The 26,690-nt window shown below is 40.6% G+C and overlaps 2 protein-coding genes across 2 annotated transcripts in view; one reads left to right on the top strand and one right to left on the bottom strand.

Annotated features, from left to right (window-relative positions):
* The window catches only part of loaf (lost and found), a 29,041-nt gene extending 2,591 nt beyond the window's left edge, over positions 1–26,450 (bottom strand). Inside the window, exons 1-5 of the mRNA XM_044395900.2 lie at positions 25,957–26,450; positions 8,366–8,589; positions 766–910; positions 573–695; positions 27–185 (exon numbers count right to left, since the gene is read on the bottom strand). Of these exons, the coding sequence (XP_044251835.1) occupies positions 27–185; positions 573–695; positions 766–910; positions 8,366–8,589; positions 25,957–26,236 (931 nt within the window). The 5' untranslated portion in view covers positions 26,237–26,450. The remainder of the gene's footprint in view (positions 1–26; positions 186–572; positions 696–765; positions 911–8,365; positions 8,590–25,956) is intronic.
* Positions 16,235–17,407, top strand: Gr68a (Gustatory receptor 68a). The gene has a single exon (XM_017136890.3). It carries the CDS (start codon positions 16,235–16,237, stop codon positions 17,396–17,398), a length of 1,164 nt encoding a protein of 387 aa, XP_016992379.2. The 3' UTR covers positions 17,399–17,407.
* Positions 26,451–26,690: the final 240 nt, after the last annotated feature.

Below are 26,690 nucleotides of genomic sequence, written 5' to 3'. Positions count from 1 at the left end.
TCAAGTCTATAGATAGGTTTACTTACCCTGGAGCGCGGTGTTCTGGTTGGCGGCGTTCTCGTCCTGGCGTCGGCACACGCAAATGGCCACCGCCACGATGAGCGCACTCAGGACGAGCAGGACACCCACGACAATGAGGACGAACCAGGTCATATCCATGCCGAAAACCGTGCTGCTCGTCTCACCTGAAAGAATTGATACAAATAAATAAATATTTTATTAAAATTACAAATTATATTTCACACATTAATCTATTTTAATTTAAATTCCTAGCACTACAAGTTAAACTTATATTTTAATGTGCTAGTCACGTGAATTACAATACTTTTTTGATCGGAATAATTTAGAAAAATAATCTTTTAGAAAAATAATCTTAAAAATTGTTTTTTTTTTAAAGACAGTTACATAGAAAATACACATAATAAATAAAAAGACTATATATAACATATTTAATTTATTAAAAAAATCGAGTGTTATTCCTTTTAATTTAAATAAATTTTTTAAATCTTTAAAATATAAATATAAGTAATTATTTGGAATACTATAGTGTAAAATGGAATAGGAATACTCACTCTGGCACAGATTCTGCACTGATTCGTCGGAGTTGTCGCCGCAGTGGTTGATGCCGTCGCACAGGAGATCGGGATGGATGCAGAACTCGCGGGTGGCGCAGGTGAAGTCCTTGCAGGTGTGCTCTGTAACGAAATTGGCTTGTAATGGGATCTGCACGGACTCGTCCTCCGCTGTACTGTTGCCTCCACTTACTGGGATCCTTCACCGACGTAATCACCAACTTGAAGCCGTTCGCATCCGTTCCCCAGCCGTCGGTCACGTACTTCAGAGTCACAAAGTTCGTGCGCGTCAGGAGCGCGTTGACGGTGTTCTTTGTGTTCCGACAGGAGATGTCAATCTGCAAGCCAAGGTATCCACAAATTAGTATTTGCTGGTTTATCATCAATTACAGTAACGAGCGTTCGCCGTATGCAAATGGGGGGCAATGATTTACGTTCCTTTGCTATGATTAAAGTGCTTTAATTTATGGCGTAACATTGGACAGGGAATAATTGATGAAAAGTGATCGATTTCCATTGCCATTTCCAAGTATTTTAAAATTACATTTTTAAGTAAACCTCAAGTCATAATTCCCTCGGATCTCGCAACTCACTTTGATGTACTCAAAAGCCAAAGGAACGAAAGAAGCTTTTCTGCAGGGCAACTGAGCTGAGTGGCATCTTTTCGCATTTCTGCCGGAAACCATCGATGAATTGGCAACAGAAACGAGAGCAGCCAACCCGCTTAAGCTGCGGGCCACATATTGATGTGCTGTGATTCTGTGGTTAATTTCACATCAGCATGTGTACCTGCAAGGTGCACTGCAATCAGACAATGAGCAGGGACAGGTGGGCACACAGTCTGCATGGTCGAGTGGCATTGCATTCCTCTCCCACGACACCTGTCCTTTGGGGCCCGCATGCAAGTGTGCAACAGTCTGGGTGGCATAATGGAAATTAAGCGAGATTTACACCCATGAATACGCACGGCTCGCACTGAAGAACCCTCTACTAAGATATACTTCTTTGGGGGTTTAAGCAGGGATTTTTAAGTTACTATTTGTAATTATTTAAAATAATATGATTTATGAAATATTCTTGTTTTTGTGACACATAAAGTATTAGGTTTAAGATGACATTATACGCGGATCCACCCAGGTAAAAAGGGAAAGGAAATGTAGTACCCCCTGATGTTCCAAAGATGGGACTTTTTATTTCATTTTTTAAAAGAATTATTTTTTTTTATTTTTTATTTTAATGTGATACTTATTTTCCGAGTTTCTCCATTGCTTGCTGATATAATTTGTCTATCGAAACATTCATAAACTTTTTCCATATCCAGCAATTTTAAAATAAATGCCATGCCTTATTGATGAGTTACGAAAAGCATTTAATTTGATTTCGCAATTAAATGGCAGAGCCTGGCGAACTTTTTCCACTGTCGCCTGCTGGTTGGTCACGTTATCGCCATCCTCATCCTCATCCACATCCTCGTCAGCAACCCCAGCAGCACCACTGCCACCGCCGATGCCGCAAAGTGCAAAATGATGATGATGTCTCCGCCTCCTTTGGGGTCCTCCACCTCCTCCTCTCTTTTGGCACGTGTATGCGTCACGTCGCCTGGTTCATCACCAGGACCCACTGCTTCATCGCCCACCCGCAGCTGTGTAAATTTGTAATGTTGTTGGCTTTGGCTCATGAAAGTTCCGCTGGGGGTTCATCAACGTCCTCCCAGGATAGACCCCCCCCTACATTTGTAGGCTTTGCTGTGGCTGCCTTTCTTGACACTGCGTCATGGTATTGGTCCTTCGTCGGCGTCCTTTTCCCCATCATGTGTGCTCCTGCATCTTCGACGTGCCGCGCTTTGTGGCATATTTTAATTTTGTTGCAGCCCGAAAATGCAAACTTTTCTCGGCTTTTCCCCTTACCCAACATTTTCCCCTCGCTTTGTGCCGCTTGTCAGGCAGCGTCTATGTGTGTGCTGGAAAATTTTAATTTTGGATTTTTGCGGCCACCGCCCAACTTGATGCAGTGACAACTTCTTTTGTCAAAAACTATTTACATATTCGTAAAATTGTATTCGTTTCCCGGTTTTTTGGACTTTGCTGTGGCCGGCACGGAGGGAATTTACATACTTTTGCCACTTTGCAGGCGCTTTAGTAAAGTGTAAAGTGGTCCTAGCTCAAGTCAGTTTCATAAATCCTGACCGCTGCCCCGCCTCGTCCTCCTCCTTCTATCCAAAATGGGGAAACGGGGAACTTACAAAGCTGCTTAGGGGGCAAATACCGCAAGTCGTCTGATGCCCAACTTCTGCATCTTCAAATATGCACAGAGGGACTGCAAAACAAGACACTCGACAAATATATATCCGCTAAGGTGCTTATCGCAACCATTTAGATGTCAGCGGAGCAGGTAAATGTTACCGACTTATTAAAAGTACTATGATGGGGGAAAATTCCTTGAAATGTATTCAAAGCGAACTCAGCGCAGTTCTCAATTATTTAAGATGTCTATTTAGAAAGGTGGAAGTGAAGTTTTATACTATTTTTATTTTATTTGAAAGTTATGTATTTTGACCTCAAAATTAAAAGCAATTATAATAACCAAAATATATTTGATCAAAATTATAGAACGAATTAGTTTCTATGGGAAATTTACTCCATTTAGTCAGCCTCCTCAAAGTTATTTTATCTTGATAATTAATCTAGTCTACATTAATTATTTAAACAGATTTAATATGTACTAAATTTACTGTATACATTCAGCTTCTTTGATGGAAGTTTGCCTTGCGCAAAATAGAATAAATGTATTTATTGCATCGGCGCCTGACCACAAATTACTACCTTAGATGGCCAATGAGTGCGTCTTAATTTGACAGGCGTCCTTGCATCCTTCTAATGACCGAATAAGGCGATTCTGGTGATTCAGTGCCTCATCCATTCTCGTTGTTTTGGCCATGAAGGCGTACGTGCGTGCTGACCATGTTTGATTTAAGGCTGTGACCCCGTCCATTGCGACTCTTACTCGCACTTTCATTCCCATTCCAATATCCCGTTTCCCATCCTCGTTTCTGGGCCATTGAGTGATGGCGCCTGTTGAGCTCGCTGCTTGTCCTTGTTTTGGTCCTTGCCATCGCCGTCGCTGATTTGGCAGAACGATTTTACGATACTTTCGCTTTTATGGCCCTCCATTCGCCTGCTAACTTATTTACGATGGGTTCCCTTCCAGGGGCGAACCGGCTCCAAATCACAGTACTCGGGGTCCTGGGATAATAACTGTCACACGAACTGGCATTTCAAGCACTGAGCCCTCATAATTAAGGTTAATTTTGTTGCCATCGATATTGACGTGGCTTTTTCTGGAGTGGCGCCCAATGATGTTCGAAGATGACTCATATTTCGGGGATGCAAAAACCAGCAAAATTACTTTCTTTACGACCTCATTCCAGTTGCAATCACGACTCGCTTCTTGGCTGTAGCTTTTGTTACAGGCTATAGCCTGACTTTCATTTCGGAAGTTTTAACACACATATTTAATGAGCGTACTTTAAGTCTTATATAAAGTACATTTAACGAAAGTTAAAAATTTGAATAATCATTGAGTTAGTCATTCCATTTTGATGCAATTTTAATGGTGTAACGGATAACATGACGTATACGCAATATTCTTGAATACATATCAGCTCTTTAAACATCACGTATACGCAATATTCTTTTTTCTTAATATTTTAAGTTCTGTAAATAATTCTTAATTAAATATCTCGTGCGAACGTCAAAGAGGTATAGTTTTTAAAGACTTTAAAGTAAAATATTTAATTTGTTAAAATCTTTAGAAAAATTATACCGAAAAAAACTAAACAAAAATTCAAAAATTAAGATTGTTATAATTCCGAATTTCCCCGCTAATCCATGTCAGATGCACACAATCTTTCTCCTGGAAAATTACGGGCTTTGGCAGTGGCCCAGTGTCACAGGCTCCGGACAAGTAGCCCTAGATCCACGAGAAGCGCCACTAGAACCGCCAGCAGATGGGAAATTGGGTCGCGCGCCACACAGGCGACAGCAAGCGGCTGAAACATTTTTGTTTTCAGCTTTGGCACATACAGTTTCAAGGTTTTCCCTGGAGAAAATAAAGAGAGAGGGAGAGTGAAAGCGGGAAGGGGAGGGGCCAACGCTTTGGCTGCCTTGGCTGGCATTTTTCTAATTTTCTAGCTGAACATTTTTTATGCATATTTTTTTAGTGCCACTGTCGCTGCTTCCTTTGGCAAATAAAGGATTTGGCTTATGCGCGCTCTATTTGTGGCCACTTTCCTTGGCTCACATTGCACAAACCACAGCCACCCCGCCGACCCCCCTGCAGACCGCATTAAATAATGCAGTGAGTGGGCGGAAAGGGGGTGTGGCGAATGAAAAATGGAAATTGTTGCTGATAAAATCACAGAGCTATCAGCAGAAGAAGCAGCACCAGGAGCTGTTGCCGCATTGCAGCCGCAGTGGCAGCCAAGCCACCCACATTGCCACCCTCCCAACCACCCAGCCACCCACTTTTCCAACCTGCCACACAACATCCTTGCTGCCTTGCTGTCATCATTGCAAATGTTGCAGCGACAAAATTATGCCTGCATGTGTGTCCGGGTATGTGGAGCGTCAGCATCCCATGTTGGCTGAGCGGAAGCCCCACAGGGATTGAACCTAAAATGTCAGAGGCATCAACGTGATCTGGATAATGTGGTGGCTGCGGCTGCCACGCCCCCCTCTTCCCACTCTCCACCCCTCTTTAGTCCCCAAGCCAACAAATTGCAGTGGATTCGCATAACCCACAGCCACCCAATCCACCCAACCGCCTTCGAGTGTCGCAAACTAAGCAATGATTGGCCTTAACTATCGACATGTGATGCCAGCGCATATTTGCATATATGTAAGGATGTGCGGCGACATCGGATTCCTTAAACGTTACTTAACCGGGATGCAGCTCCAGGGATCTGGCATGTAATCGATAGGGGAATGCCTCAACGGGCTCTGCTCTCCCTGGCCAATTTGAAGCGAATTTGACAAGGAATTAGACAAATTAAGATGTCTTTTGACTTAAATAGAGAGTATTATTTTAATACCATAAAATATAGAAAGTGGTTTTTAATATCTTACGAATAGTAATAGTATGGTGTTACGAATAATAAAAACTTTTCATACATCCCATCAAAATAAATAAAATATACATATTTAATTACTTTTTTATAATAAAAACAAAAACCGATTATATTATGCTAATCAAAGCAATTGAATGCCAAAAAACCAGCGCAGTGTATTAGGCTATTCAGGTTTTTTTTACACGTTTAAATGTACGTTGGCAATTGATGATTCCATAATGAAGGTATGCAAATATATGAAAACGCACGCTGATGGCCTGGATAGTATCTCTTCTCCCATCTGGGACAAATTAAATATACATTACCCGCCCCATGTAAACACAACGGTGTTTCCGATGGTTAAACAAACGAATCAAAAATCTATAAATAAATATTTATACTTCTGTGGGGTGTTATTTTTTGTTGATACAGAGAGAAAGAGAGAGGTAAAATCTGATTGGCACACTATGCTGCAGGAGTATCGATGACTTTTATTTGATTACGAAAATGGAGAAGCAACCTCACTTAATTCACTTAGCATATATGCACATTTGCATACATATCGTTCTGCCATGAGTGATTCTAATTTGAATTGCCTGTTTCACAGTTCACTTCGTAATAATTCAATCTACTGTGCACCGACATCCATCTCCACGTATCTGTCCTCGTACGCATGCACATAATTACAGCTCCCTGCACTTTCCCCATCCTCTTCAATCCCTACAATCCCATATCCCAGGAATCCGATACACCCATGTATTCGTATACTCAGATTGCGTTCCCACCGCAATTTAATTGTTCACACGGCGTTGCTCGATTCACTCACGTGATTAGCCATTTCCAGGCGAATCAATATACTGCTGGTGTTCGGATACACTCAGAAAAACAGTGGTTTTAAAACTCAAAAGGAATTTTATACAATTGAATCCTCACCCAAAAAAAAAATCGACTGAAATCGCCCTTGGTTTTAGAAAATCGCCTATGAATTTGCTTTACTGGCGATTTTGTCTATATTAAAGAAAGTAGGTTTTTAAAATCAAGGACGTTTTTTTCTAAAAATCAAAAAAAAATAGACTGCAATTTAGAAATATTTTGCTAGAAAGTAAAAAATTATTTCTTAGAATTTAGAAATAAAGGTTTTCTAAAAAATAGAAATACGGTTTTTTTTAAATATAGACAAATATTTTTTAAATAAAATAAAAAAAAATTCCTCAAATTCAGAAAATACAAAAATCTATTTTCGGGCTTCGGAATTATACCCGTTTGTTTCTGTGACGCCACGGCCTTTGTGTTGTTTTTTTTTTCGTTCTTGTTTGTCACCTTATTTTAATTTCCTTTAATTGAGCACATGGGTGGTTTCAAATTGGAACTGAAATGAGTGTACAAATTACAAATTATAAATATAAAAACCCAATAACTTACTATTTTGAGAAAAACATCTTTGGTCGCCGCACGCGGGATTCGAACCGCTAACCGCTCGCGCCTCACAGTTTGCAGTCAAGCACTCTACTAGCTACGCCACGGAAGCATCACGTGAGGCGCTGTACAAAGTCTATTCACATTTTGTTCTCCTATTTTTACTCAAATTGATCTGGCTTTCTTCTGGTTATTCCTTTTAGTTTATCATTTAATTTTACTTTTAAATATTAATTGATTAATATTAATATTTATATATTTATTATTTATTATGGTTCAATAGTAACAGTAATTGAATGTTTCAAATTTGAAAAACTTAAACAAAATGCAATACATTTTTTTTATTAATATGTAACTATTAGTGTTAAAAAAAAAACAAACAGACACCACGAGTTTTTCGTCTCGACGTGGGTTTGAACTCACTCTTGCAGCCGCAAGCTTGAATAACATATGCATGCACGCACGCGTTAGACCCCTAGGCTACCAATCCCGGAAATTTTCTTCGATTAATAGCGATTTTTTCTTAGGCTAAAAAAAACTTTTCTAAAAAGTCTATAAGAAAGGAAATCGATCAAATACGGTTAAATTTTTTATTTTCTAGAAAAATATTTCTTAATATCACACATTTTTTTCAAAATGTTAGAAAAATCTTCAAAAAATTTTTCTGTTATTAGAAAAACAATATTTCTATTATGTAGAAATATTTATAATTTTAATGGCAATTTTTTTTTAGTTTTAGAAAAGTTCAGTCTTTTTTTTTCTAAAATCAATGGCGATTTTAACCCTCAAAAAAAGAAAGGATGATTAGAAAAATAAACCTTATAATTTAGAAAAAAATTGATTTTTCTGTATTTCAGAAAATATTTTCTAAAAAAACTCGTTCAATTCAGAATTTTTTTGAAGATTAGAAAATTTTTCTGAAGATTAGAAAATTTTTCCTCTTTATAGAATATTTTTTTGAAGCACAGAAAAAATTTTTTTTTCTATATTTAAGAAAAAATAATTTTTTGAGTGCTCTTTTAATTTCTTATGTTTCGTAATCTTTCTATTTTCATTTAGATTTTTGCTCAATGTATCCATGAAGTTCTATCCCGAGTGTAAAATGCTCTGGAACAGATTCACTTTACCTCTTCGATTTGCATATGCAAATGCGCAATATCGCTAATAAAAATGTGGGGCACGTATCGCACCCGCAGGCGTGTTTTATTCTCGCTCCAGGCAAGTCGTCCTGATTACCGGGACCAAGGGGCGGATACGTAATCCATGAACTTACCTTGGGGGTGGCCACCGCGTGGGCTCCATCGTAGACTAGCAGATGATCGTTGCAGTCGAGCTGCAACATGTCGAAGCGGAGCATGAAGCGCTGCAGCACCGAGTGCGTCTGGAAGGTGATGATGCAGTCCAGATTCCTCTCGTTCTGCGACCAAAGAACGGCCCCGTCGATTTTCCGATATAGTTGCTGCAGGAAGTGGTTCTTGCACAGCGATTGCATGTAGTCTGAAAGGATGAAGGATAAATAAATTATTAGTTTTATTCGTAATATGTATTTTATTATTTAAGAAATATTTATCCATAGGTATTACTATTAAAATTAGTTTTTTTAATGGAATTCATTTTCTTATTCTTTATTGCCTCAACTAGTATAAAATATAATAAATACTGCACAATGGAATACTAAAGCCAGCTATTTACAATGCCTACTAAAAATGTGGAAGAACGTAGGGAAGTTAGGACCCAAGGGATCTCCCAAATTGCTGATTTCCTTCTGAACCCTTTTTAGAATCATCCAGTTATAATATTTATAAATAATACTGTTTGCACAAAAATTAACCCATAATATTTACCAAAATATCCCTCATTCGATGCCATTTTTATTGGCTTAGCTTGGTGACATCTAAACTGGTTAAAAATAACACCTATTTTCTACTTGCAACTTAATGCAGCACACTCTGTACATATTTTGCTTAATATTTCCATAACCCACATATAGGATAAGCTCAGCTGCTCAGCTGCTCCGCCCACCACGTAGGCAACCACCCAGCAGGCCCCCAGAAATCTGCAGGACGTCTCCGCTGGCAACTTCCTTTGGCTTAATGGCGTTGCGGCGTCTCGTGCGCTGCGCCGGAAAATGTGCACTTAAATTTTAATGGAAGGATGAAAAATTCATTTACGCTTCGCCTGCGCGCTTTACTTGCACATGTTTCCGTGCTCACTAGTTGCGTTTATTATGCCTTTCCCGACTGCAGTTTGGCAACTGGATGCGGGGGATTTGCATAATGCCTGATCACAAATTCAACGCACACGTTAATACCTAATCCACTTGTAAGCCGAGAAAAAATAAGATTACAATTTAATTTTTGGAAAACCAACTGCTACAAAAATATTTAAAAATGTAAGTTAGTAATTTGAACTTAAATAGCTGTTTCTATCATCCTGAAATATCTACAAACTTCCCCCACCGTTGGCCACTTTCCGTGATAAGTTTGAATGGTCCAAGGGGACAGTTTCCGTGCTAAACTTTTAATTTGCCGCGGCTCAATCAAAACGACCTCAACGAGGAGCAGCGCCAGAAAGTCGAGGCCAGCTGCAGACAAGCGGCAATGCGAGAATAATATCGCATTATTTAAGCAACTTTTAATTAGTTTGATGGCGCAAACTATGGCGCTTAAGTGCCAAATGCATTAACATGAAACGAGAGCCATTTGGAGGAGCAGTTGGCCAGTGGACAGCGTGGCATGCAAATGAGCCGGGGACTCCTGGACTCCTAAAACGAAGGCAGGACATCGGGGCGGGTTTTAAATGAAACACAATAATGTGTGTGTGTGTGTGGGTGGGTGAGGGGGGTTAATGGGCGGTGGGTGGTTCAGTCCACCCCCTCAGCTTACGTGCGCCTGATTTCAGGCAATTTCCTGCCTAGCAACCGCTTCCGCTCCCGCCGCCGCACTAATTCAATTTCGCCCCCAATAAAACGCACACGAAAAGATGACGCCGCATCCTGGCGAGCTGAGATGTGGAGCAGAGCAGGGAGCAGGGAGCTCTAGCAGGAGCACGCCCAGGGAATTTACTACAAATTCGTTTTACGCCCTGCACTGGAAGCACCGAAAGCAAAAAGAGCCATCATGTGAGCTCCCTGGTAGAGGCTCCCCTGCAAATGCCTCATTTTCGGTCACAAATGTTGTCGTCGCCGCGTTTGCCAACTTCAAAATTGAATTCACAATTTGGATTGAATTGCTGACAGACCTGGCTGCCCTTTGTTTTAGCCCCTATTGCTTCACTACACGGAGAGAAATTGAAAAGGATTATTAAGTAGTTAAAAAGAGAAAATGGTAGCATACTTTTTGGGGTAAACCATTTTGATATTTTCTAGGGAGCATTATTGTAATTTACCTATATTTTATGTAAGGTACAGCACCTTTACAACATTAATTCTAACTAATATTTCTATATTTTTAAACCGGAACTGCTTATATTTTTCTTCACCTGCATCTCCTCCGCAGAAAAAAGGCTCCCAACTGCCTGACTAGGTAGACAGTTTTTCCTGCTTTATATGTAATTGGCAATTTCGTTACACATTTCGCTTTGATCTCCGGCAAAGTAAATAGCAGAGTGTAGCAAAGAGCTGAGCTGGGCGTAAAGCGGGGGCGTGGCACCGCCCCTCCTCCTTTGCCACCTGAACAAATTGGCCGCAAGCCACTTGGTGAGTAATTTTCCGTGGCCTTTCAGGCAGTGGAAATTTTTGGAGCCAGCTTTTCCGGCTAGCTTCTGAACATTGCTTAACATTCAGAATTCTAGTGAATAAACAAGCGAGAGAAAAATAACTCGCGAGTCATGACCTTAACGAGGGATTAACAGATTAGCGTTAAGTAATGGCTCACAATCATGATACCAACGAAATATGACCGAAACATAGCGACCAGTTTGTTTTAGGACTGCCTAATGGCATTTTCATTACGGTTGGCAGTCAAATAATATTTTAAGGGAGTTTTTATAAAACTATTTAAAATGGCATTCTAAAAGTCCCTAGAGAATGGTGTTATATGTGCTATAAACGTATTGAAAGAAATGTTGCAGTAAACTTACGAAAGTTCTCATACTAAAGTCAAGATATAATTTCAAATGAGCCAAAATCCCTAAACACATTCTTACAACGGACTCTGTAGTTTTGAAAAATGACATGACTTTTGGTTGGAATTCGGCTGGAAGAGATTTGCGCTGCACTCCTGAATATGTATATCAGAAGCTATGTTATCGGAGCCCCTCGTTCTGATAAATTCACTTGCAGCTGCTGCCGGTTGAATAATTTCACTCAGCTGGGAGTGGAACATCGACAGCGACAAATGGGGCAGCACAGAGGAGCGCAGAGATGAGATCCATGTGCATCTGTATCCGCATCCGTATCTATGCACATATATCTGCATCCCATATGGCAACCAGAGGAGGGGGCCAAAGTGGGAAATAGAAATAGAATTTCTGCACAATTTGGCACAGAGATGGGGGGATGAGCGGTCTGGGGATTGGCGATGGAAAGCACAAGGAAATGAACCGGCAGAGACAATTGTAAAATATCAATTACGTTGTGTGGAGTGAAAATGGAGCGCAAAGTGCTCGGTTGCCGCTTCCGTTATCATTGGCTCCTAGGCGGCCAGAAATCCCTCAATCATTTCTGGACAGGATTGCGAGTGGAGGAGTGGGGGGTGTGTTTACCCCCATGTACGTATCGGGATTATCATGCATCTGCGCTGAGCCCCCGGGGGAGGGAGATATACCGAGATAGATAGGGGGCGGAAACACTCGAAGGGAGTGGAAGTTCGAAGTTGGGCAAAGGACAAGAGCAAATCGTGGCTGCCTTCGGGTTGTCGGTTTGGTTTTCTGTGTGAAGTGAAAGACAAACGAAAGCCGCGCAGGACGTTGAAACCCATGTGACATCCATGGCAGCCCCGGGATGGAGATGGAGTCCTTTCCCATCCAGCAGATACATTTTCTATAAATTAAGGCATTTCTGACACAAATGTTGGCAGCTTCAGGGAAAACAATTCCATTTGCCGACGAGGAGGCGACATCGCGGATCTGGTGGCTGAAATTGCAACATGCTTCAAGTTCAGCCTTTTCATATGCCAACTGCATGCACTGAGAATAAATTTGTGGCAAAAAGTAATAAATAATATTGAGCTTATAAAACATAAATAATTTATTTGTGCATATATGTAATATTTCTTAAATAAATTATCTTATATATTTAGTAATGATTTAAAAATTAAATAAAATTTTCCTTTCTGTGTCCTCGCATTGAGATATTCACACATAAGTATGTTTATCTTCAATTTGTTTATGCATTCGCTGGGAAAAAAGGAGGAAAATAAATGGGAAGCAGCAGAGAACAGATAACGACATGGAGCAAAGCGGGAAAAACCACTTGGATTCGGAATGAAAACTCGGACTGGGGGCAGGGATTAGTTTTGATGGCTGGGCAGCAAAAACACAGGAAAACGGCATTTTCGAAATTAGGGATAATGCCGGGCTTAAATCCCGAGAGTGTCCCACATCAAAAGGGAGATGGCTCAGAACCGAAAAAAGAAATTGCTCAATCTGGTCGGCATGTTCATGAAAATATCAAATCCAAAACCGACTGAGCCTCATCTGCCACTCAAAGCCAATTTTTCAGTTAATGGCCGGGATTACTCGCTGGGAATGTCATTTGCCTTAGCTGAGCCACAGCCAAAAGGATTAAAATTGGCATAATTAATTTGGGAGCTTTGTTTCCGCGTTATTAATTGACTAATAATGCCATAAGATCTGTTTCCAGGGAGCCGAGAGTCGTTTTTTGCCAGGACTGCTTCTTCGGACTTATCTTGATGGTTAAAATCCCTCGATTGCCACAGGCAATTCGCAAAAAATCTGCAAACGTCCAAGTTGTGGGTCGTCACCATAACTCGCGGCACTCGGAATCGCATTGGTAATGGCCCTTGCAGGAGTGGAGAAGCTATTCAGCAGCTTAATGCTTCCGTTCGAGGATGGCTAAAGGATGGCTAGAGGATGGCCGGAAGTGTTTGGTGCACCTAAATGTGTTTTGGCCCAAACTCCAAATGCAGTTCTTTCTCCCTGGGACACTAGATGTCTTCGTTGGCTCTGGCTGGAAAATGATGTTTACTCTGCTTTCTAACTTGGCCCTGCTCCAGTTTCCTTGGGATTCCTTGGACCTCCACACACATGGACCGAAGCTCGCAAATAAGGGGATCCTTAACTACACCGAGACAATCATACTTGTATTTCCCATATTATTTAAATTTTGTTTATCAGCATAACCAACTTACCTAAACCTCAAATTTACTTTTTTTTCTTGGTATAACTTTTATAACCTTATTTTGTTTATATCAGGTTTAACCATTCTTGATTTCAATGCTTTTTTTTTCGTGTAGCTTTATGCCATTTTCCTCTTGAATACTTCGAGTCATCGCCAGTACCGTCACCTTGAGAGCATTGACAAATATATAGAACTAAGCTGCAAGCTTTGCAGACTGAGAATTATTATATTCGTTGACTCACGTAAACAAGCGAGCATTTCCCAAAGGATATTTCCAAGGATAATCACTGAGCATGGCAAATACGCTAGCAGGTATATTGCAATGGCAAACGTTAGGTTCATTTGATGAATTTAACTTTGTGCCAAACTGTGATTAGAGAAAGTTTCGAAGATGCTTTGGCAAATATTTCGCTGGCTCGGCAAAAGTTCGGTTGGGAAAAACAAAATATACGAGGAGGACTTCAATATTTATTGACTCTTCATGTTTTAGTTGGTAGTTCAATAAAGTGGTTAAATCAGTTTTAACTTTTTCGGCCATAGACTCCTCATACGGATGAATTTGAAAAGTTCTTCAGCTATTTCAGCAGTTAGTCAGGTACTTTTCCTCGACTTTGCAGAAAGCGGAGAAATAACCAAGTATATTTATATAAGTTTAAAATTAGATTAAAGGAGCATCAGCAAGCATCCCTAATAAATCAAAATCCCTCAAGAAACTGCCTGCAATAACTTTGGCATTTTAATTTATTCTTGTTAATCAAGGGGTTTATTTAATTAGCCTTCTTCTACGAAATTCTCCTTGAACCCGGCCAGCAGGCTAATGCCCATTTAAGGGCTTATACTTAGCATTTCCTGCAGCCCGTGAGCCCCAGACATCGGGATGCAAATTTAATGTAAATATTTTAAACTAATTTTCAGTGATTATGCAAAACCACAAATAAATCTGCAGCAATGGAATACCGGAGGATGCCCACCGTGGATGGTAGATGGTAGTTGCTGGTTGCCACAAGGAGCAGTGGCAACAATGGCTGGCTGGAGGTAACGAAACCGCAACCGGGGCAAGCTTAGTGCGTGCCCCAAAGCGAGGATTGGTCGAAAGTTTCGTGGGCGGGTTGTACGAGGGGCATGTAAATGTAGTGGGGATTTCGGGGGGCTTCTGGGGGTCAAAGTGGGTTCTGCTGCTCTGCTCGGTGCTGTGGCAAAAACTTTGGCCCGAAATCTGTTCGGTTTTCGATCATCCCCCCTCCTTTACTCCGGATGTGCCCGGCAACTTGGCTGCAACAAAATAATTTCGCTGGCTCGTTTGTCAAACTAATGGCAGGAATTTGAGCAATTTAAGCAACAAAGGTTAAACAATGAATTTCCTGTGCTTCGATATTGAATTTTACTGGGCCCCAAGTGACCCTCGGCGTCCGTGTGAAGTCATTGCCCTCACCACTAAACACTGTGGGGAAAGTAAATGGCTTACAAAATCTTTAAATCCTTCACTCTTTACATTCCCATATCCTAAGACTAATGATATCCAAGATTATCAATTTAAAATAAACTTTGCATATGATTTTAGGATAAGAAACTACAAACTTGAAAGAAACTTGTAAGCTGCTTAAAACTCAATTACTATTGAAAAATCGTGAAAAAAAGAGTGCTTATTTATTTATTCTCTGATTAAGAGGTAATTATAAATTGCCTATAACCTTGGTATTTATTTTAGCTAAAGCTGCTGTGGCCTTAAGCTATGTTTGTAAATAAAATATATAGTTAACCAGTTATATATAGTTAAATAAATATTTAGTTAACCATTAAATACAACGGGAATTTATAAAAGAGTTATTAAACCAAAAATTTTAAAGAATGTGAAATTTATTTTTTATTTTCAACACATTTTTATCTGAATTTCTAATTATTGTGTAAACTTGCGGATAAAAAACTCAAGCTCTAAAGAATTGCTTTGAGTGCATAATCGCACAACCTACGCTCCGTACAGTTGACTAAGCCGGAGCTGCTGGCTCCGACATCTGGTGCCGGACTCACACGCTCCATTAGCGCCACCGAAATTCGATGGCATCTTGGAGGCACTGGCCCGATGGCCACAAGGACTCGCAGATGACGCCCCAGGACTTGTGACGCTGCTGTTGCTGCTTTAATGAAATAATTGAAGTAAATGCCTTTCGCCTGGACGACTCCGACCGACCAGCTCATCCGTCGGAGGCGTTTGCATAATGAGCATAATCTCCATTCAGGCTCTGTCCTTCTCTCCACGTGGCTCATCGAGCTCCATTCGCCGCCGGCGGTTTGTCAAAGTAATTGGGCAATTTGCGTGGCGCATTGGACAGGGCTTTTAAGTTCCGTGGATATTTATGCCAGTCGGCAATTATGACAGGTCGCATTAGCTCGTAATTACCCAATGATTGTAGTCCTGCCACGTGAACTACTTAGCCTGCTCATCAGTCATGATTTGGTGGGAGTGAGGCGTCCTGTACTTTGAGTCGAATCAATTGGAGATGTGACAAAGTTAATACAAAGTTAATTCCCGAAAATTCCCGGGATGTCGCTTGGTTTTTAGTAAACTCTAATTGCTATCGATGGACTTCCTAAGGGGATTTATGGTATACTAATTATCTTGATGGAGAACGATAGATCACTTAAATAAAAGGCTAAAAAGGGCTTGCTAATTAACACGAGAAATAAAAGAACCCATTTCCATTATTTCAATTTCCAATTTCATTATAATGTTCCTTTATTACACTCAATGAAAGGTAATATTTCAGTAAACCTACTCGCTAAATGTCAAGTGGCTTTAGAAAGTTTCACTTTAGTAACCGCCGGAAAACAGAGTACACCGTAATGAAGATCTTCCAGGACATTCAAGCTATAGCCAGGCCCTCGCAGATCTGCGCCCTGCTGCCGCTTTATAGTGGAGATGACGAGGAGAGCTTTCGGTTGGGCGCTTTGGGTCGCTGGTACGGACGTCTGGTGGCCCTGATTATACTGGCCAGCTCGATGACCTTCGGCGAGGACGTGCTCTTCGCCTCCAGGGAGTATAGGTTGGTGGCCAGTGCCCAGGGTGACACGGAGGAGATCAACAGGACCATCGAGACGCTGCTCTGCATCGTCAGCTACACGATGATGGTGCTGTCCAGTGTGATAAATGCCTCTCATCACTGTCGCACCCTGCGAGATATTGCCAAAATCGATGAGTATCTGGTGGTCAATGGTTTCCGGGAGAGCTACAGCTGCCGCAATCTGAGCATCCTGGTCACCTCGGCTTCTTCAGGGGTTCTGGCTGTGGCCTTCTACTACATCCACTATCGCAGTGGCATTGCCTCCAGGAAGCAGGTAATCCTGCTGCTGATCTACTTCCTTCAGTTGCTCTACTCCAGTGTCTTCGCCATATATCTGCTGACCATACTGAAGACCCTGGCCCAAAGGATTGCATTTCTCAACCGAAAACTGGATGCGTTTGGCCTGCAGGATAGCAGTGGTAATGTGGAGAACTGGCGAGAGCTGAGCAATCTCATAGAGGTGCTCTGTAAGTTCCGCTACATCACCGAGAATATGAACTCGGTGGCTGGAGTGGCGTTGCTATTCTACTTCGGTTTCTCCTTTTACACGGTGACTAACCAGAGTTACCTGGCCTTCGCCACCCTGACGGCCATTTCATCGAGTTCCCAGAGAGAAGTGGCGGATACCATGGGTCTTTCGTGTGCCTGGGTTCTGGCCGAGACCATTACGATGGCGGTGATTTGCAGCGCCTGCGATTGCCTGGCCTCCGATTCAAATGGTACGGCCCAGATCCTGGCCAGGGTTTACGCGAAGAGCAAGCAGTTCCAGAACCTCATCGACAAGTTCCTCACCAAGAGCATCAAACAGGATCTGCAGTTTACCGCCTACGGATTCTTCTCCATCGACAACTCCACGCTTTTCAAGATCTTCTCGGCTGTTACCACCTATTTGGTAATCCTCATTCAGTTCAAACAGTTGGAGGACTCCAAGGCGATTGAAATTTGAAAACTTTGTTTTATTATTTAAACAACTTTGAAACTAAAATGCATTAAACAAATTCTAAAGAAGTGAAAGTTTTAATTTTTAGAATTTATTTAAGTTCTTGGAAGTTTCCAAGTTATGAAATGTTAAGTTAAGGAATATTTCTAAGACTATCGTATTTCTGAATTTTAAAATTTATATAAACGAGACTAGTAGCTTTCCTGGCTACTGATCAAAAAATTATATTTACTTTTTTCAGCTATTAAGTGGTATTACATTTATAAAGTTTACTTAATTAAAAAACATTTTCATTTGTTGATCAAATAATATTGTGATTGTTTTCTTAAAAAATGTCTTTTTTTAATCCCTTAAAATTCCGAATACACTAATCACTTCTGTACACTTTTCTTTTATTCAAAGCGGAAAGAGAAAATGAGGTTTCTGTGTACCGGTTGCCTACACCCGATTCCGGTGTTAAGTGCCACAGTACCTACACCATAATTTGTCTGGGAGCTACGTGATGGAAATCAATAACATGCTGACAGCTGCAATTTTTCCAAAGCTCCCCTCCCCGGTTGGCAAACAAACATTGCAATGCGTAGGGCTCATCAAATCATGGTCTCGATGTCGGGAGTCCTGCGGAGGACGCACCGGGGGCCAAAGGGCATGCCACGTGCAACTTAAACGCATCATTAAACTTTTGTCACTTTTCAGAATGTGGCAACCTCAGACCAGAGGCACTCGAGCGTGCGGCCAAGATGAAGTGCCAAACTAATGAAGGAACTATGGGGCATCTGGGGCAACCGAGGGGGCGGAACGGGGGCGAGCGGCCACCAGCAGGAGCTGGCGAAAAGGACATGCCTCAAATGGGCCAGACGATAAGATTCACCCAAGTCAGACCAAGTCGCCTGTCTCTGGTGCTTTTCCCTTCCATTTCATTCCACGGCAATAATCAAGCGAATTGTCGCTTGTCAAAATGTTTGAATAGTCAAAAGTTTCACAATTTATTTCACTTTTTTTCCGAAGGCAAGGCTCAACTTCGATGGCAGTGACTAAATACACTATGCAGCATCAAAAATTAACCTCGATGAATGCTATATTTTTGGATTCGTTACGAATTCCCAAGTTAAACTGCGTTTTCCTAAAAGTTCCCCGACGCAAGGATTCTTAGCAAAAGGACCTCAAAGTTCGAAAAATGCTGAAATTGACCAACTTTGCGGAGCTCTCAGAGGAAAATGGATGCATGGCTTGGTTCGAAGTTAAAGTTTTTTAAAAGATACACCCTTTATCTTTCGAACCCCATACATAAAATAATTTTAGGATTTTGTTTAAGGCAGAAATAAATTCCAAAAAACATAGTCAAAAAACTGAAAAACATACAGCTGCGGTCAAAATAGTAGCAGTGTTGCCGCCTTGTGTTTTTAAAAGTTTGATGTTGTAATTTTTTCTTATCCAATTAGTCTAATAGTAAAATTATAATCAATACAATATTACCAGGAAAAGATCAATTACAACAACAAACTTTTAAATACACAGAGCGGCAACACTACTACCATTTTGACCGCAGCTGTATACTTTTTTGTTTTTTGACTATGTTTTCTAGAATTTGTTTCTGCCTTAAACAAAATCTTAAAAATTTTTTAAGTATAGGGTTTAAAAGATAAAGGGTGTATCTTTTAAAAAACTTTAACTTCGAACCAAGCCATGCATCCATTTGCCTCTAAGAGCTCCGCAAAGTTGGCCAGTTTCAGCATTTTTCGAACTTTGAGGTCCTTTTGCTAAGAATCCTTGCGTCGGGGAACTTTTTGGAAAACGCAGTTTAACTTGGGAATTCGTAACGAATCTAAAAATATAGCATCCATCGAGGTAAATTTAAAAAGCACTAAAAATGCTGCACAGTGATATTATTTAAATCGATCGCAGAAAATGCGAAGAGAAATCTGCTTCGTTAAGTAACAGTAATTAATATCATTTGAGAAATTAGATTTTAATATTATTATAAGAAAATCAGTAATTTTATTGTATGAGCATTATTTAGACGTGCTTTTAATAGTCTTTAACTAAGATTTATCATAAAAAACTTGCCAATATTTTTTTAAACTTATAATACCCTACTTACTAGTATTTTTAGCTACTTATTTAGTTACTATTGAAAGTAACTCGGCTTAATACATTTCTTGAAATAAGAGTAACTTTCTCCGTGCATCGTAGCTACTTTCACGTCGAATGGTCCCAGGACCTGATTCTATTTTTTCTGATTGAACAAACTTTTGCGCTTTTTCGCTTGCAAAAGGCAGTTTAATTATGCGCGCCTCTCAACTTTTCATTAAGAACTTGTCAGCGAGCTCTCAAGTTGTCATGCAGCCATCGAAGGGCTACTCAATCCGGGGACTAGATCATTTCCGGCCAACACAACCCTGGATGAGAAGGTAAGCTCCGATGAGTAAGCCCCCTGGCTATGCGATGTGCGGAAAAAAGGACCGCGGGGCTTTTGTTTATTTTCGGCCCTTACAAATTGTTAATTAAATTTCGCACTGCCCCTCGCCGGCATCGCCTGGACTTATCTGGCCTACAGAGGGCGCTTAAATACATTTTTCGAAAATCATTTTTCCCTTTATTAATTCCATTTTTGCCCGGTGCTGCGAAACAAAGCGAAAACTTTTTGCATAGTTTCGCCGGCGAGTTTAGCTTTACCGTTAGTTTATTACGCCATTGTTGGTGCTGCTGCGTCTTTCCTCTATTATTTTTGTTCCTACTTTTTTGCTGTTTTTTATTATTGTTGTTTACTTATTTCGGTGCTATTGTCTAGGCGCTTCTTGTAATATTTTTCTTTCAGCCACCGGCCACGCCCACTGGTCGCCGCCCTCTAGGAATCTTAGCTGTGGAAGATAATTTCGCCTCTTTGTTTTGCGGGCGCGTGGATTCTCTGTGCAACGCCTAAGTGGATCACGCGCACACAAACTCGCATACTAAGGACACAGGACACAGCAAATATATATAAATATATATATAGAGGAGAAATCCCTGCCCGAGAAAACCCCGCCGATACAAAGCCCATCATCAGGAGGACACGAAAGAGGTTTGGGACTCGCAGTGGATTTTTCTTGAATAGAATACAATTTTCTGTGCATTTGATTACAAAAGGGATTCATGTGCTTAACTGAAGGCACAATGCCCGGAATGTTCAACTCATTTTATGCCCCTTTGTGGCCCATTTCCCACACTCTCCCTCTTTTCTCGTTCCGCCAGGATTTACGGAATTCATCAATGCAATACTCAAGGCTTCAGTATTTGGCTTCAAGGTTTCCAAATTAAATTTTGGAATTTGCTTACACTACAGCAAACGAATTGTTTTTGGTTGACAAAACCTTATGTTGCCAATTAAAATAGGTCATATTTGTCAATTCAAATTCAAGTAAATAATGGGAATTTATTTTTGTTGTTTTATTATTTGGACGTAAGCCTCAAAATTAAATATTTGTCACAATAACTTAATAGGATAGGAATTTGAAAAAACAATACAATTCAAGCGAATATTTGTATATTTTAAACACCGCTTTAAAGTTTAAACAGTTTTCAATCTGAAAAAAACATTATTCAATTTGAAAAAAAATTAGTTTACCAATAAGTTGGTTTATATGAATAAACGGATTGGTTGACAACAAGTAAGCCTTTTGAAGCCAATTAAAAATGGCCCAAAAGTTGGTAAATTCCCCAAATTCAATTTGTCAGACCCAATTCGAGCAATTGACAGAAAGTGTGTTTTTTTGGGAATACATAAATTAAATTTAGCAATCGTTTTGGCGGGGCCAGTGGGCCAGGGGCGTGCACTCACATATGTATTGCATTTATCGACCGATTTCGTATAATAAGCGATTACCTACTGCCACTCCGGCAGCAGAGCGGAAATATTGATAAATGATCCGCCCGCGTTCGTGGACAATTTCACAAAACCAATTCGCATCGAACGAATTCATTGTTCGGTGTTTTGGGGGCTCGGGGCTTCTATGGGATCGGGAGGGGCCTTTTTGGCAATGACACCATGCCGCGGGATGCCAACGCATCAATACTCGATTTGGCATCGCTCCCTCGCAAATCCCACCGCCCAACTTCGCCTCCCCAATTTCGCCCCGAGTTGCGAACTACAAATGGAATTTATTATGCGTTGCCTGATTTCTATCCGCTGGCTGCAATTTATCTTCCATAAACATTTATCTGCGCATTTGACTGTGACCTGTGCCCGTTCTCCAGGGATCGCTAAGCAGCTGAGTCATCGTCACTCAGCCAAGATTTATTATTAGTGGGAAGGGGGGACTGAAAACAAGGAGGTCAAAGGATATCATGTCACATAATCATCCATTTAAAATTTTAAATTATATTTATACCACTTTTTTATTTTTTAATCTTATTCGGAAACACTTAGGATAGAGATATAGACATTTAAATATTACTTAAAATTTTATTTATCATGTGACATATTTAAAACCGCCAAGAAAGAATCTTAAAGAATTAAATATGCATGAGTTGCGGGCTAAAAAAAAACTTGAAATCTCTTTAGGCAAATAAGAAGGGTTGTTTTAAAAGCCAGTTCTTATGCATTCTCCAAGTTCATCCATTTTAAATCTGACATAAAGGGGTTAGGCATTAGGGAATTTAAGTCAAATAATGCCAGTCACAATTAATCAAGATATGCCAGACAATCATTTCCTCACTTAGGGAAGTTTGCAGGCAGTGAAAGGAAAGCGCCGCCAGATGATTGCTGCGGCTTGTAACAAATCTCATTTCGTATGCGCAAGGACTTAAGCAAAATTAAAATTTATTGCCCATGGAAAGTCCCTGTTCCTTACCCCTTAGCCCTTTTCCCCTCCCCCCTCAGCCCTTTCGCCTTTGTGAACTCAACCGTTGACGTGGGAAGACCGCATTGGACTCCTCGGCTAAAACTCATTTTGGAATATTTGTATGTAGGAGACGGGTTGGGGTATATGCCGCAGTGGACCAGTTGGTCCCACTTCCATTTCCACTCCGAGAACCTCCGGCTCCTAAGCCTCAGGTCCAAATCCATTCATTCATATTTGTGCCACACAAAGAGCAAAAGTTTTATGCCACTTCTTCGTCCTCGTCGACAGTTGTTTTTCTCACAAATTTATTGGCAGTCGGCCATCAGCTTCTGTTTGAGTTGGACTCGGGGAGAACTGGGAGGAGTTGGAGTTGGATCCCGGAAACGTGACATATTTTCAAAATTGTATAATGCTCGCATTATTGCAAAGAATCGCAAAATGCGATGGAAGAAGTGGTTGGAGAATGGGAATGGTGAACGGAAGTGTGCGAGCTGTCAGTATCCCTCGTCAAAAAACATACGCACTTCCGCCATTACTGAAGAAAAACCAATAAATGTAAAATGCGCATTGAAAATGGAAAAAAGTAACTTCCGAGATTTTCAATTATGTCAAACAAAATGTATAAAAATAAGTAACTAAATAATTTACACAATTAACATAATTTTAAAACAGAAAATGCATTTGATAATCCAACTAAATAAAACGTAGAGTAATTATAAAAATTATATTAATTAAAAGCAGCAACGAATTTGTATGCTTTATATAATTATCATAGATATCAAACTAAAATGGTATTCTACTCCGCATTTCATATTCATTAAAAATGATCGATAACCGCGTGCCTCATTTACCTTAATTGAGCGCCATCCAATTATCAAAATTCGAGAACCTTTCGTAATATACTTGTAAATATATGGTTATATAATTACCAGCAAATATCGCACACATAATTGTAAATGGAGAGTTAACAAGCCTGTGAAGGCAAATTTCCGGTTTGGTGACAGTCGAAAAGTTTTGGTACCCTTGGTACATATACTATGAAGAGCTCACACAAAGTAATTATGAAAACCACTTGCAAATGCCTCCGAAAAAACCTCTTGTATACACATTTATATGCCTACATATACGTATGGTTGGGTATATATTTACTTACGAAAGTAACCGTTTGCAAGTGTTTTGGCAGAATAGAATTTGAGTGAGACCCAACAAGTTTGCCGGAACTCGCTGCTCGTGCGAGTCATTATAAGTTACGCTAATCAAGTTGAACGTGCGACCGCATTCAGTGGGTTGGGAGGGGGGCGGTAAAAGGATGTGGGAGTAGGAGGGCGTGGCCACCAACCGGATGCCTGGCAGACGACACCAAAGTGGCGGGAGCTGAAGAAAGGAAATGACAATTCAAATTAAAGACACCAGTCCAGGAGGATTTTTCGGGGGGTGGCAGAAGGGGCTGGCTGGCTGGCAACGACCACGCCCACCACTCGCATTGCCACTTAACATGAAATTAATTATGAAACTTTTGTGCAAAATTTTGTTGAACGAGTTGAAAAGTCTTCAATGCTGCTCGACAGCGTAATAAGTAGGGGGAAAAATGGAGTTGGCAGGGAGGAAGGGAAAATCGGTGGAAAAGGGGCAGTGGCAGTAAGTATGTGGCCGGTAAAAAAGTTAACGCGCCCCGGCGATGAGCATGGGAAATTAAGTACACGCCACGTGGGCCACAAGTCTGCTGGGGACAGCCGGCGAGGGGGCTGCGGTTCCCGTTTGTGTCTGAGTTTGAGCTTGAGTTGGAGTTGGAGTCTGGGTCTGTGGTCACATAGCAAATAAGGAGCAGCAGGCGCAGGATCAGGAGGACCATTAACAGGAGCAGCCGGGAACGAAGCAACGGCGAATGCAGCTAAACGTCGCCCGGAAATGAGCAAGACAAACGAAATCAGAGCAAGGAACAGTGGTATAAAAGATTACACAAGATATATTTTAAAAAGTTAGGATTAAAGTAGAGTGTTAAAAATATTTTAATTTATTTTTATTAAATTGTAATTTGATTAAAAAATTTTATTTCCTAAATTAAACTAGTTTCACTGTGCCGCAAAGTAAAACCTAGTTAGCATCGACACTCGTCACCAGACTCTTTTCCCCTGGATTCTGCAATTAGGTTGCATCGCCTCCAAGAAGGGCGGAAAATGGAGAGGAAAAGGCAGTTGCGTCAGCAGCAAACCGGAAACAAGCCCAAATAAGTATGCAGCGAACTTTTTCTGCGCCCTCGGCTACAGCAAACTTTTGCAGCGACTCCGCCTCCGAAGCCACGATCCCACTTTCCGACGCAAAGGAGGCGGCGCCCCCAATTGCTGGCATGTAAGTTGTTTTACTTCAAATTTTAATTATGATTTAATGCTAAAATACGGAAATAATTTGCACCAACAACTTTCGTCGCCGGAACGCCAACTGCACACGAGTACGAGGCCCGGAGTCGCGTCGCTCCGCCCGAGTAATTCCATTTCATGGGTCGGCAATTGCGGTCGCCATTCTCTGTTTAGCCGTATCGGGGAAACCATATACATACGGACATGGTTCCGTACCCCTCGAATGCTCCATAATCGGACTACTTCCGACACCAGGCTTGTTAGCTAAAAATTACTTTCCTGAAGGCACGAGCCATGTATTTAAGCTTTAAGGTCTTCTTGCCTATTGTTGTTTCTTGTGTAGTTTCGATCAGTTTGGAATTTGAACCTGATCTATCATAAATTGATCTTTGAATTTTCAGGGCTTCTCAAGATACTAAAGTCGGGTTTAAACCATTTGAAAGTCAAATATCATAGTACCTGACTTAAAGAGCATGTTTAATATCAAATAATTATATTTAGTTAACTAAAAGCTTTCTTTAAAAAATCCCTAAAATCCACCATACTCTCAATTTTGTTGAATATTAAGAAAACTTCTTGAAAAGTATTTTTTTTTTGCCCAAAATGAATGCCTTCGCACGTGCTCTTGTACACATGTAAATACTTTTGTGTGCACGTTGACATTGCATCGTAAAAATGTATTTATTTGTTGTTTATTTGCCACATAAACAATATGCGGAAACCACAAAAGCTTTGCCACACAATGATATTGCCCTGCCATACACATATGCATGTATTTATATACATTTGCGTGAGTGCGTGGTGTTTATATGTTTATAGTTCGAGGACTTCCATTTTTTCCGGATTTTTCCGTTCAGCAACATTTAAATGCACTTTTATTACATTTGCTCAAACAAATTTTTATTGTCGTGCCAAGGAAATGGCACAAAAAACATAAAACTAAGCTGTTGACAGATTTCAATGTACAAGACGAACAAAGTTTACGGAGGGTGGAAAATGTCCACTTAATATGTACATATGCTCGTATAAAATGCGATATTATATTCTGTTATATCAAAATGCAAGGATATATATTTGCATTAAAAGATAAGAAGATATATGGATTATTCCCACATGTATCGTAAATAAAATAAAATAAAAATAAAATATTAAAATATTTCCTAGTAAAATTGCATTATAGTAAAGAAGAATGAACTTTAATTTGTCTAATTTGTTTAATTAAAAAACAATTTTATAGGAATATCTTTAAATATCGGTTATTAAGTTGGATTACAAATTTACAAATACTGCAGATTCAGATATCTTGTACAGTAAATACTTTCCCACTATTACCGAATATATCAGTACTTAATGTTCTATCAATTATCTTTAAATAAGGAGTACTCACAGTGTTTACTCTTCTCGGCGGCCACCTGGCTGTTTGGTGTCTGGGCGAGAATGGCGAAGAGACCGAGGAGGATTAGCAGCCACTGGGGAATGCTCGACCCCGAACTTTGCCTGTGGGCCAGGGTCCCTGACCGGCGAACTGGTTCTCCATCATCTGCCGCTCGCTGGGCAGTTCGGGTTGGGGTTGGGCAGTGGGTGGGCGAGGAGGAGGAGGAGGAGGAGGACGAGGGGCCGAGGTCGATGGGTGGCCCCGGCCCACAGGATGTGGGCATCAACAGCATCGCCGAAGCTTCGGTGGCTCAATTTTCGCGGCTTTCGCTGCTGCTTTCCGGGCTGCCTAAAAAGTTTGCTTCGCCTTTGTTCGCTCGCGCTGATTTTTTGTCACGTTTGTCATTCTCCGGCAATTAGAAGCTTTCATTTATGAATTTTTCTCCTCGCGAATGTGTCGCCTCATTGGAGATTAACGGGTTTGGCCAGCGATCCAATTCCACTCTGCAAACAAAAAGTGCATTTAGTTAGAAAAAATGGCATTCGATGGCTGGAAAAACTGCAAAAGCAATTGGCAACAGCTTGCGGCCATCCAATGATAATGCATAATGGTTGCTGAAATTCATTTTCCGCTCTTCTGACGTTTCTGTATTTTTAGCCAAAGAAATGTGAACCAGTTGAAAGTTTTTTGTTCTTAAAAAATTTATTAAATGTATTACTCCCAATGGGAGGTATAATTTATATACA

This window comes from Drosophila takahashii, chromosome 3L, assembly GCF_030179915.1.
Source record: "Drosophila takahashii strain IR98-3 E-12201 chromosome 3L, DtakHiC1v2, whole genome shotgun sequence".
NCBI classification, from domain to species: Eukaryota; Metazoa; Arthropoda; class Insecta; order Diptera; family Drosophilidae; genus Drosophila; species Drosophila takahashii.
Note: the sequence above shows the minus strand (reverse complement) of the source record. Positions and strands in the feature narration are given on the sequence as shown.

Excerpts from the sequence above, each read along its gene's own strand:
- Gr68a (XM_017136890.3), top strand. The coding sequence starts at position 16,235 with ATGAAGATCTTCCAGGACATTCAAGCTATAGCCAGGCCCTCGCAGATC.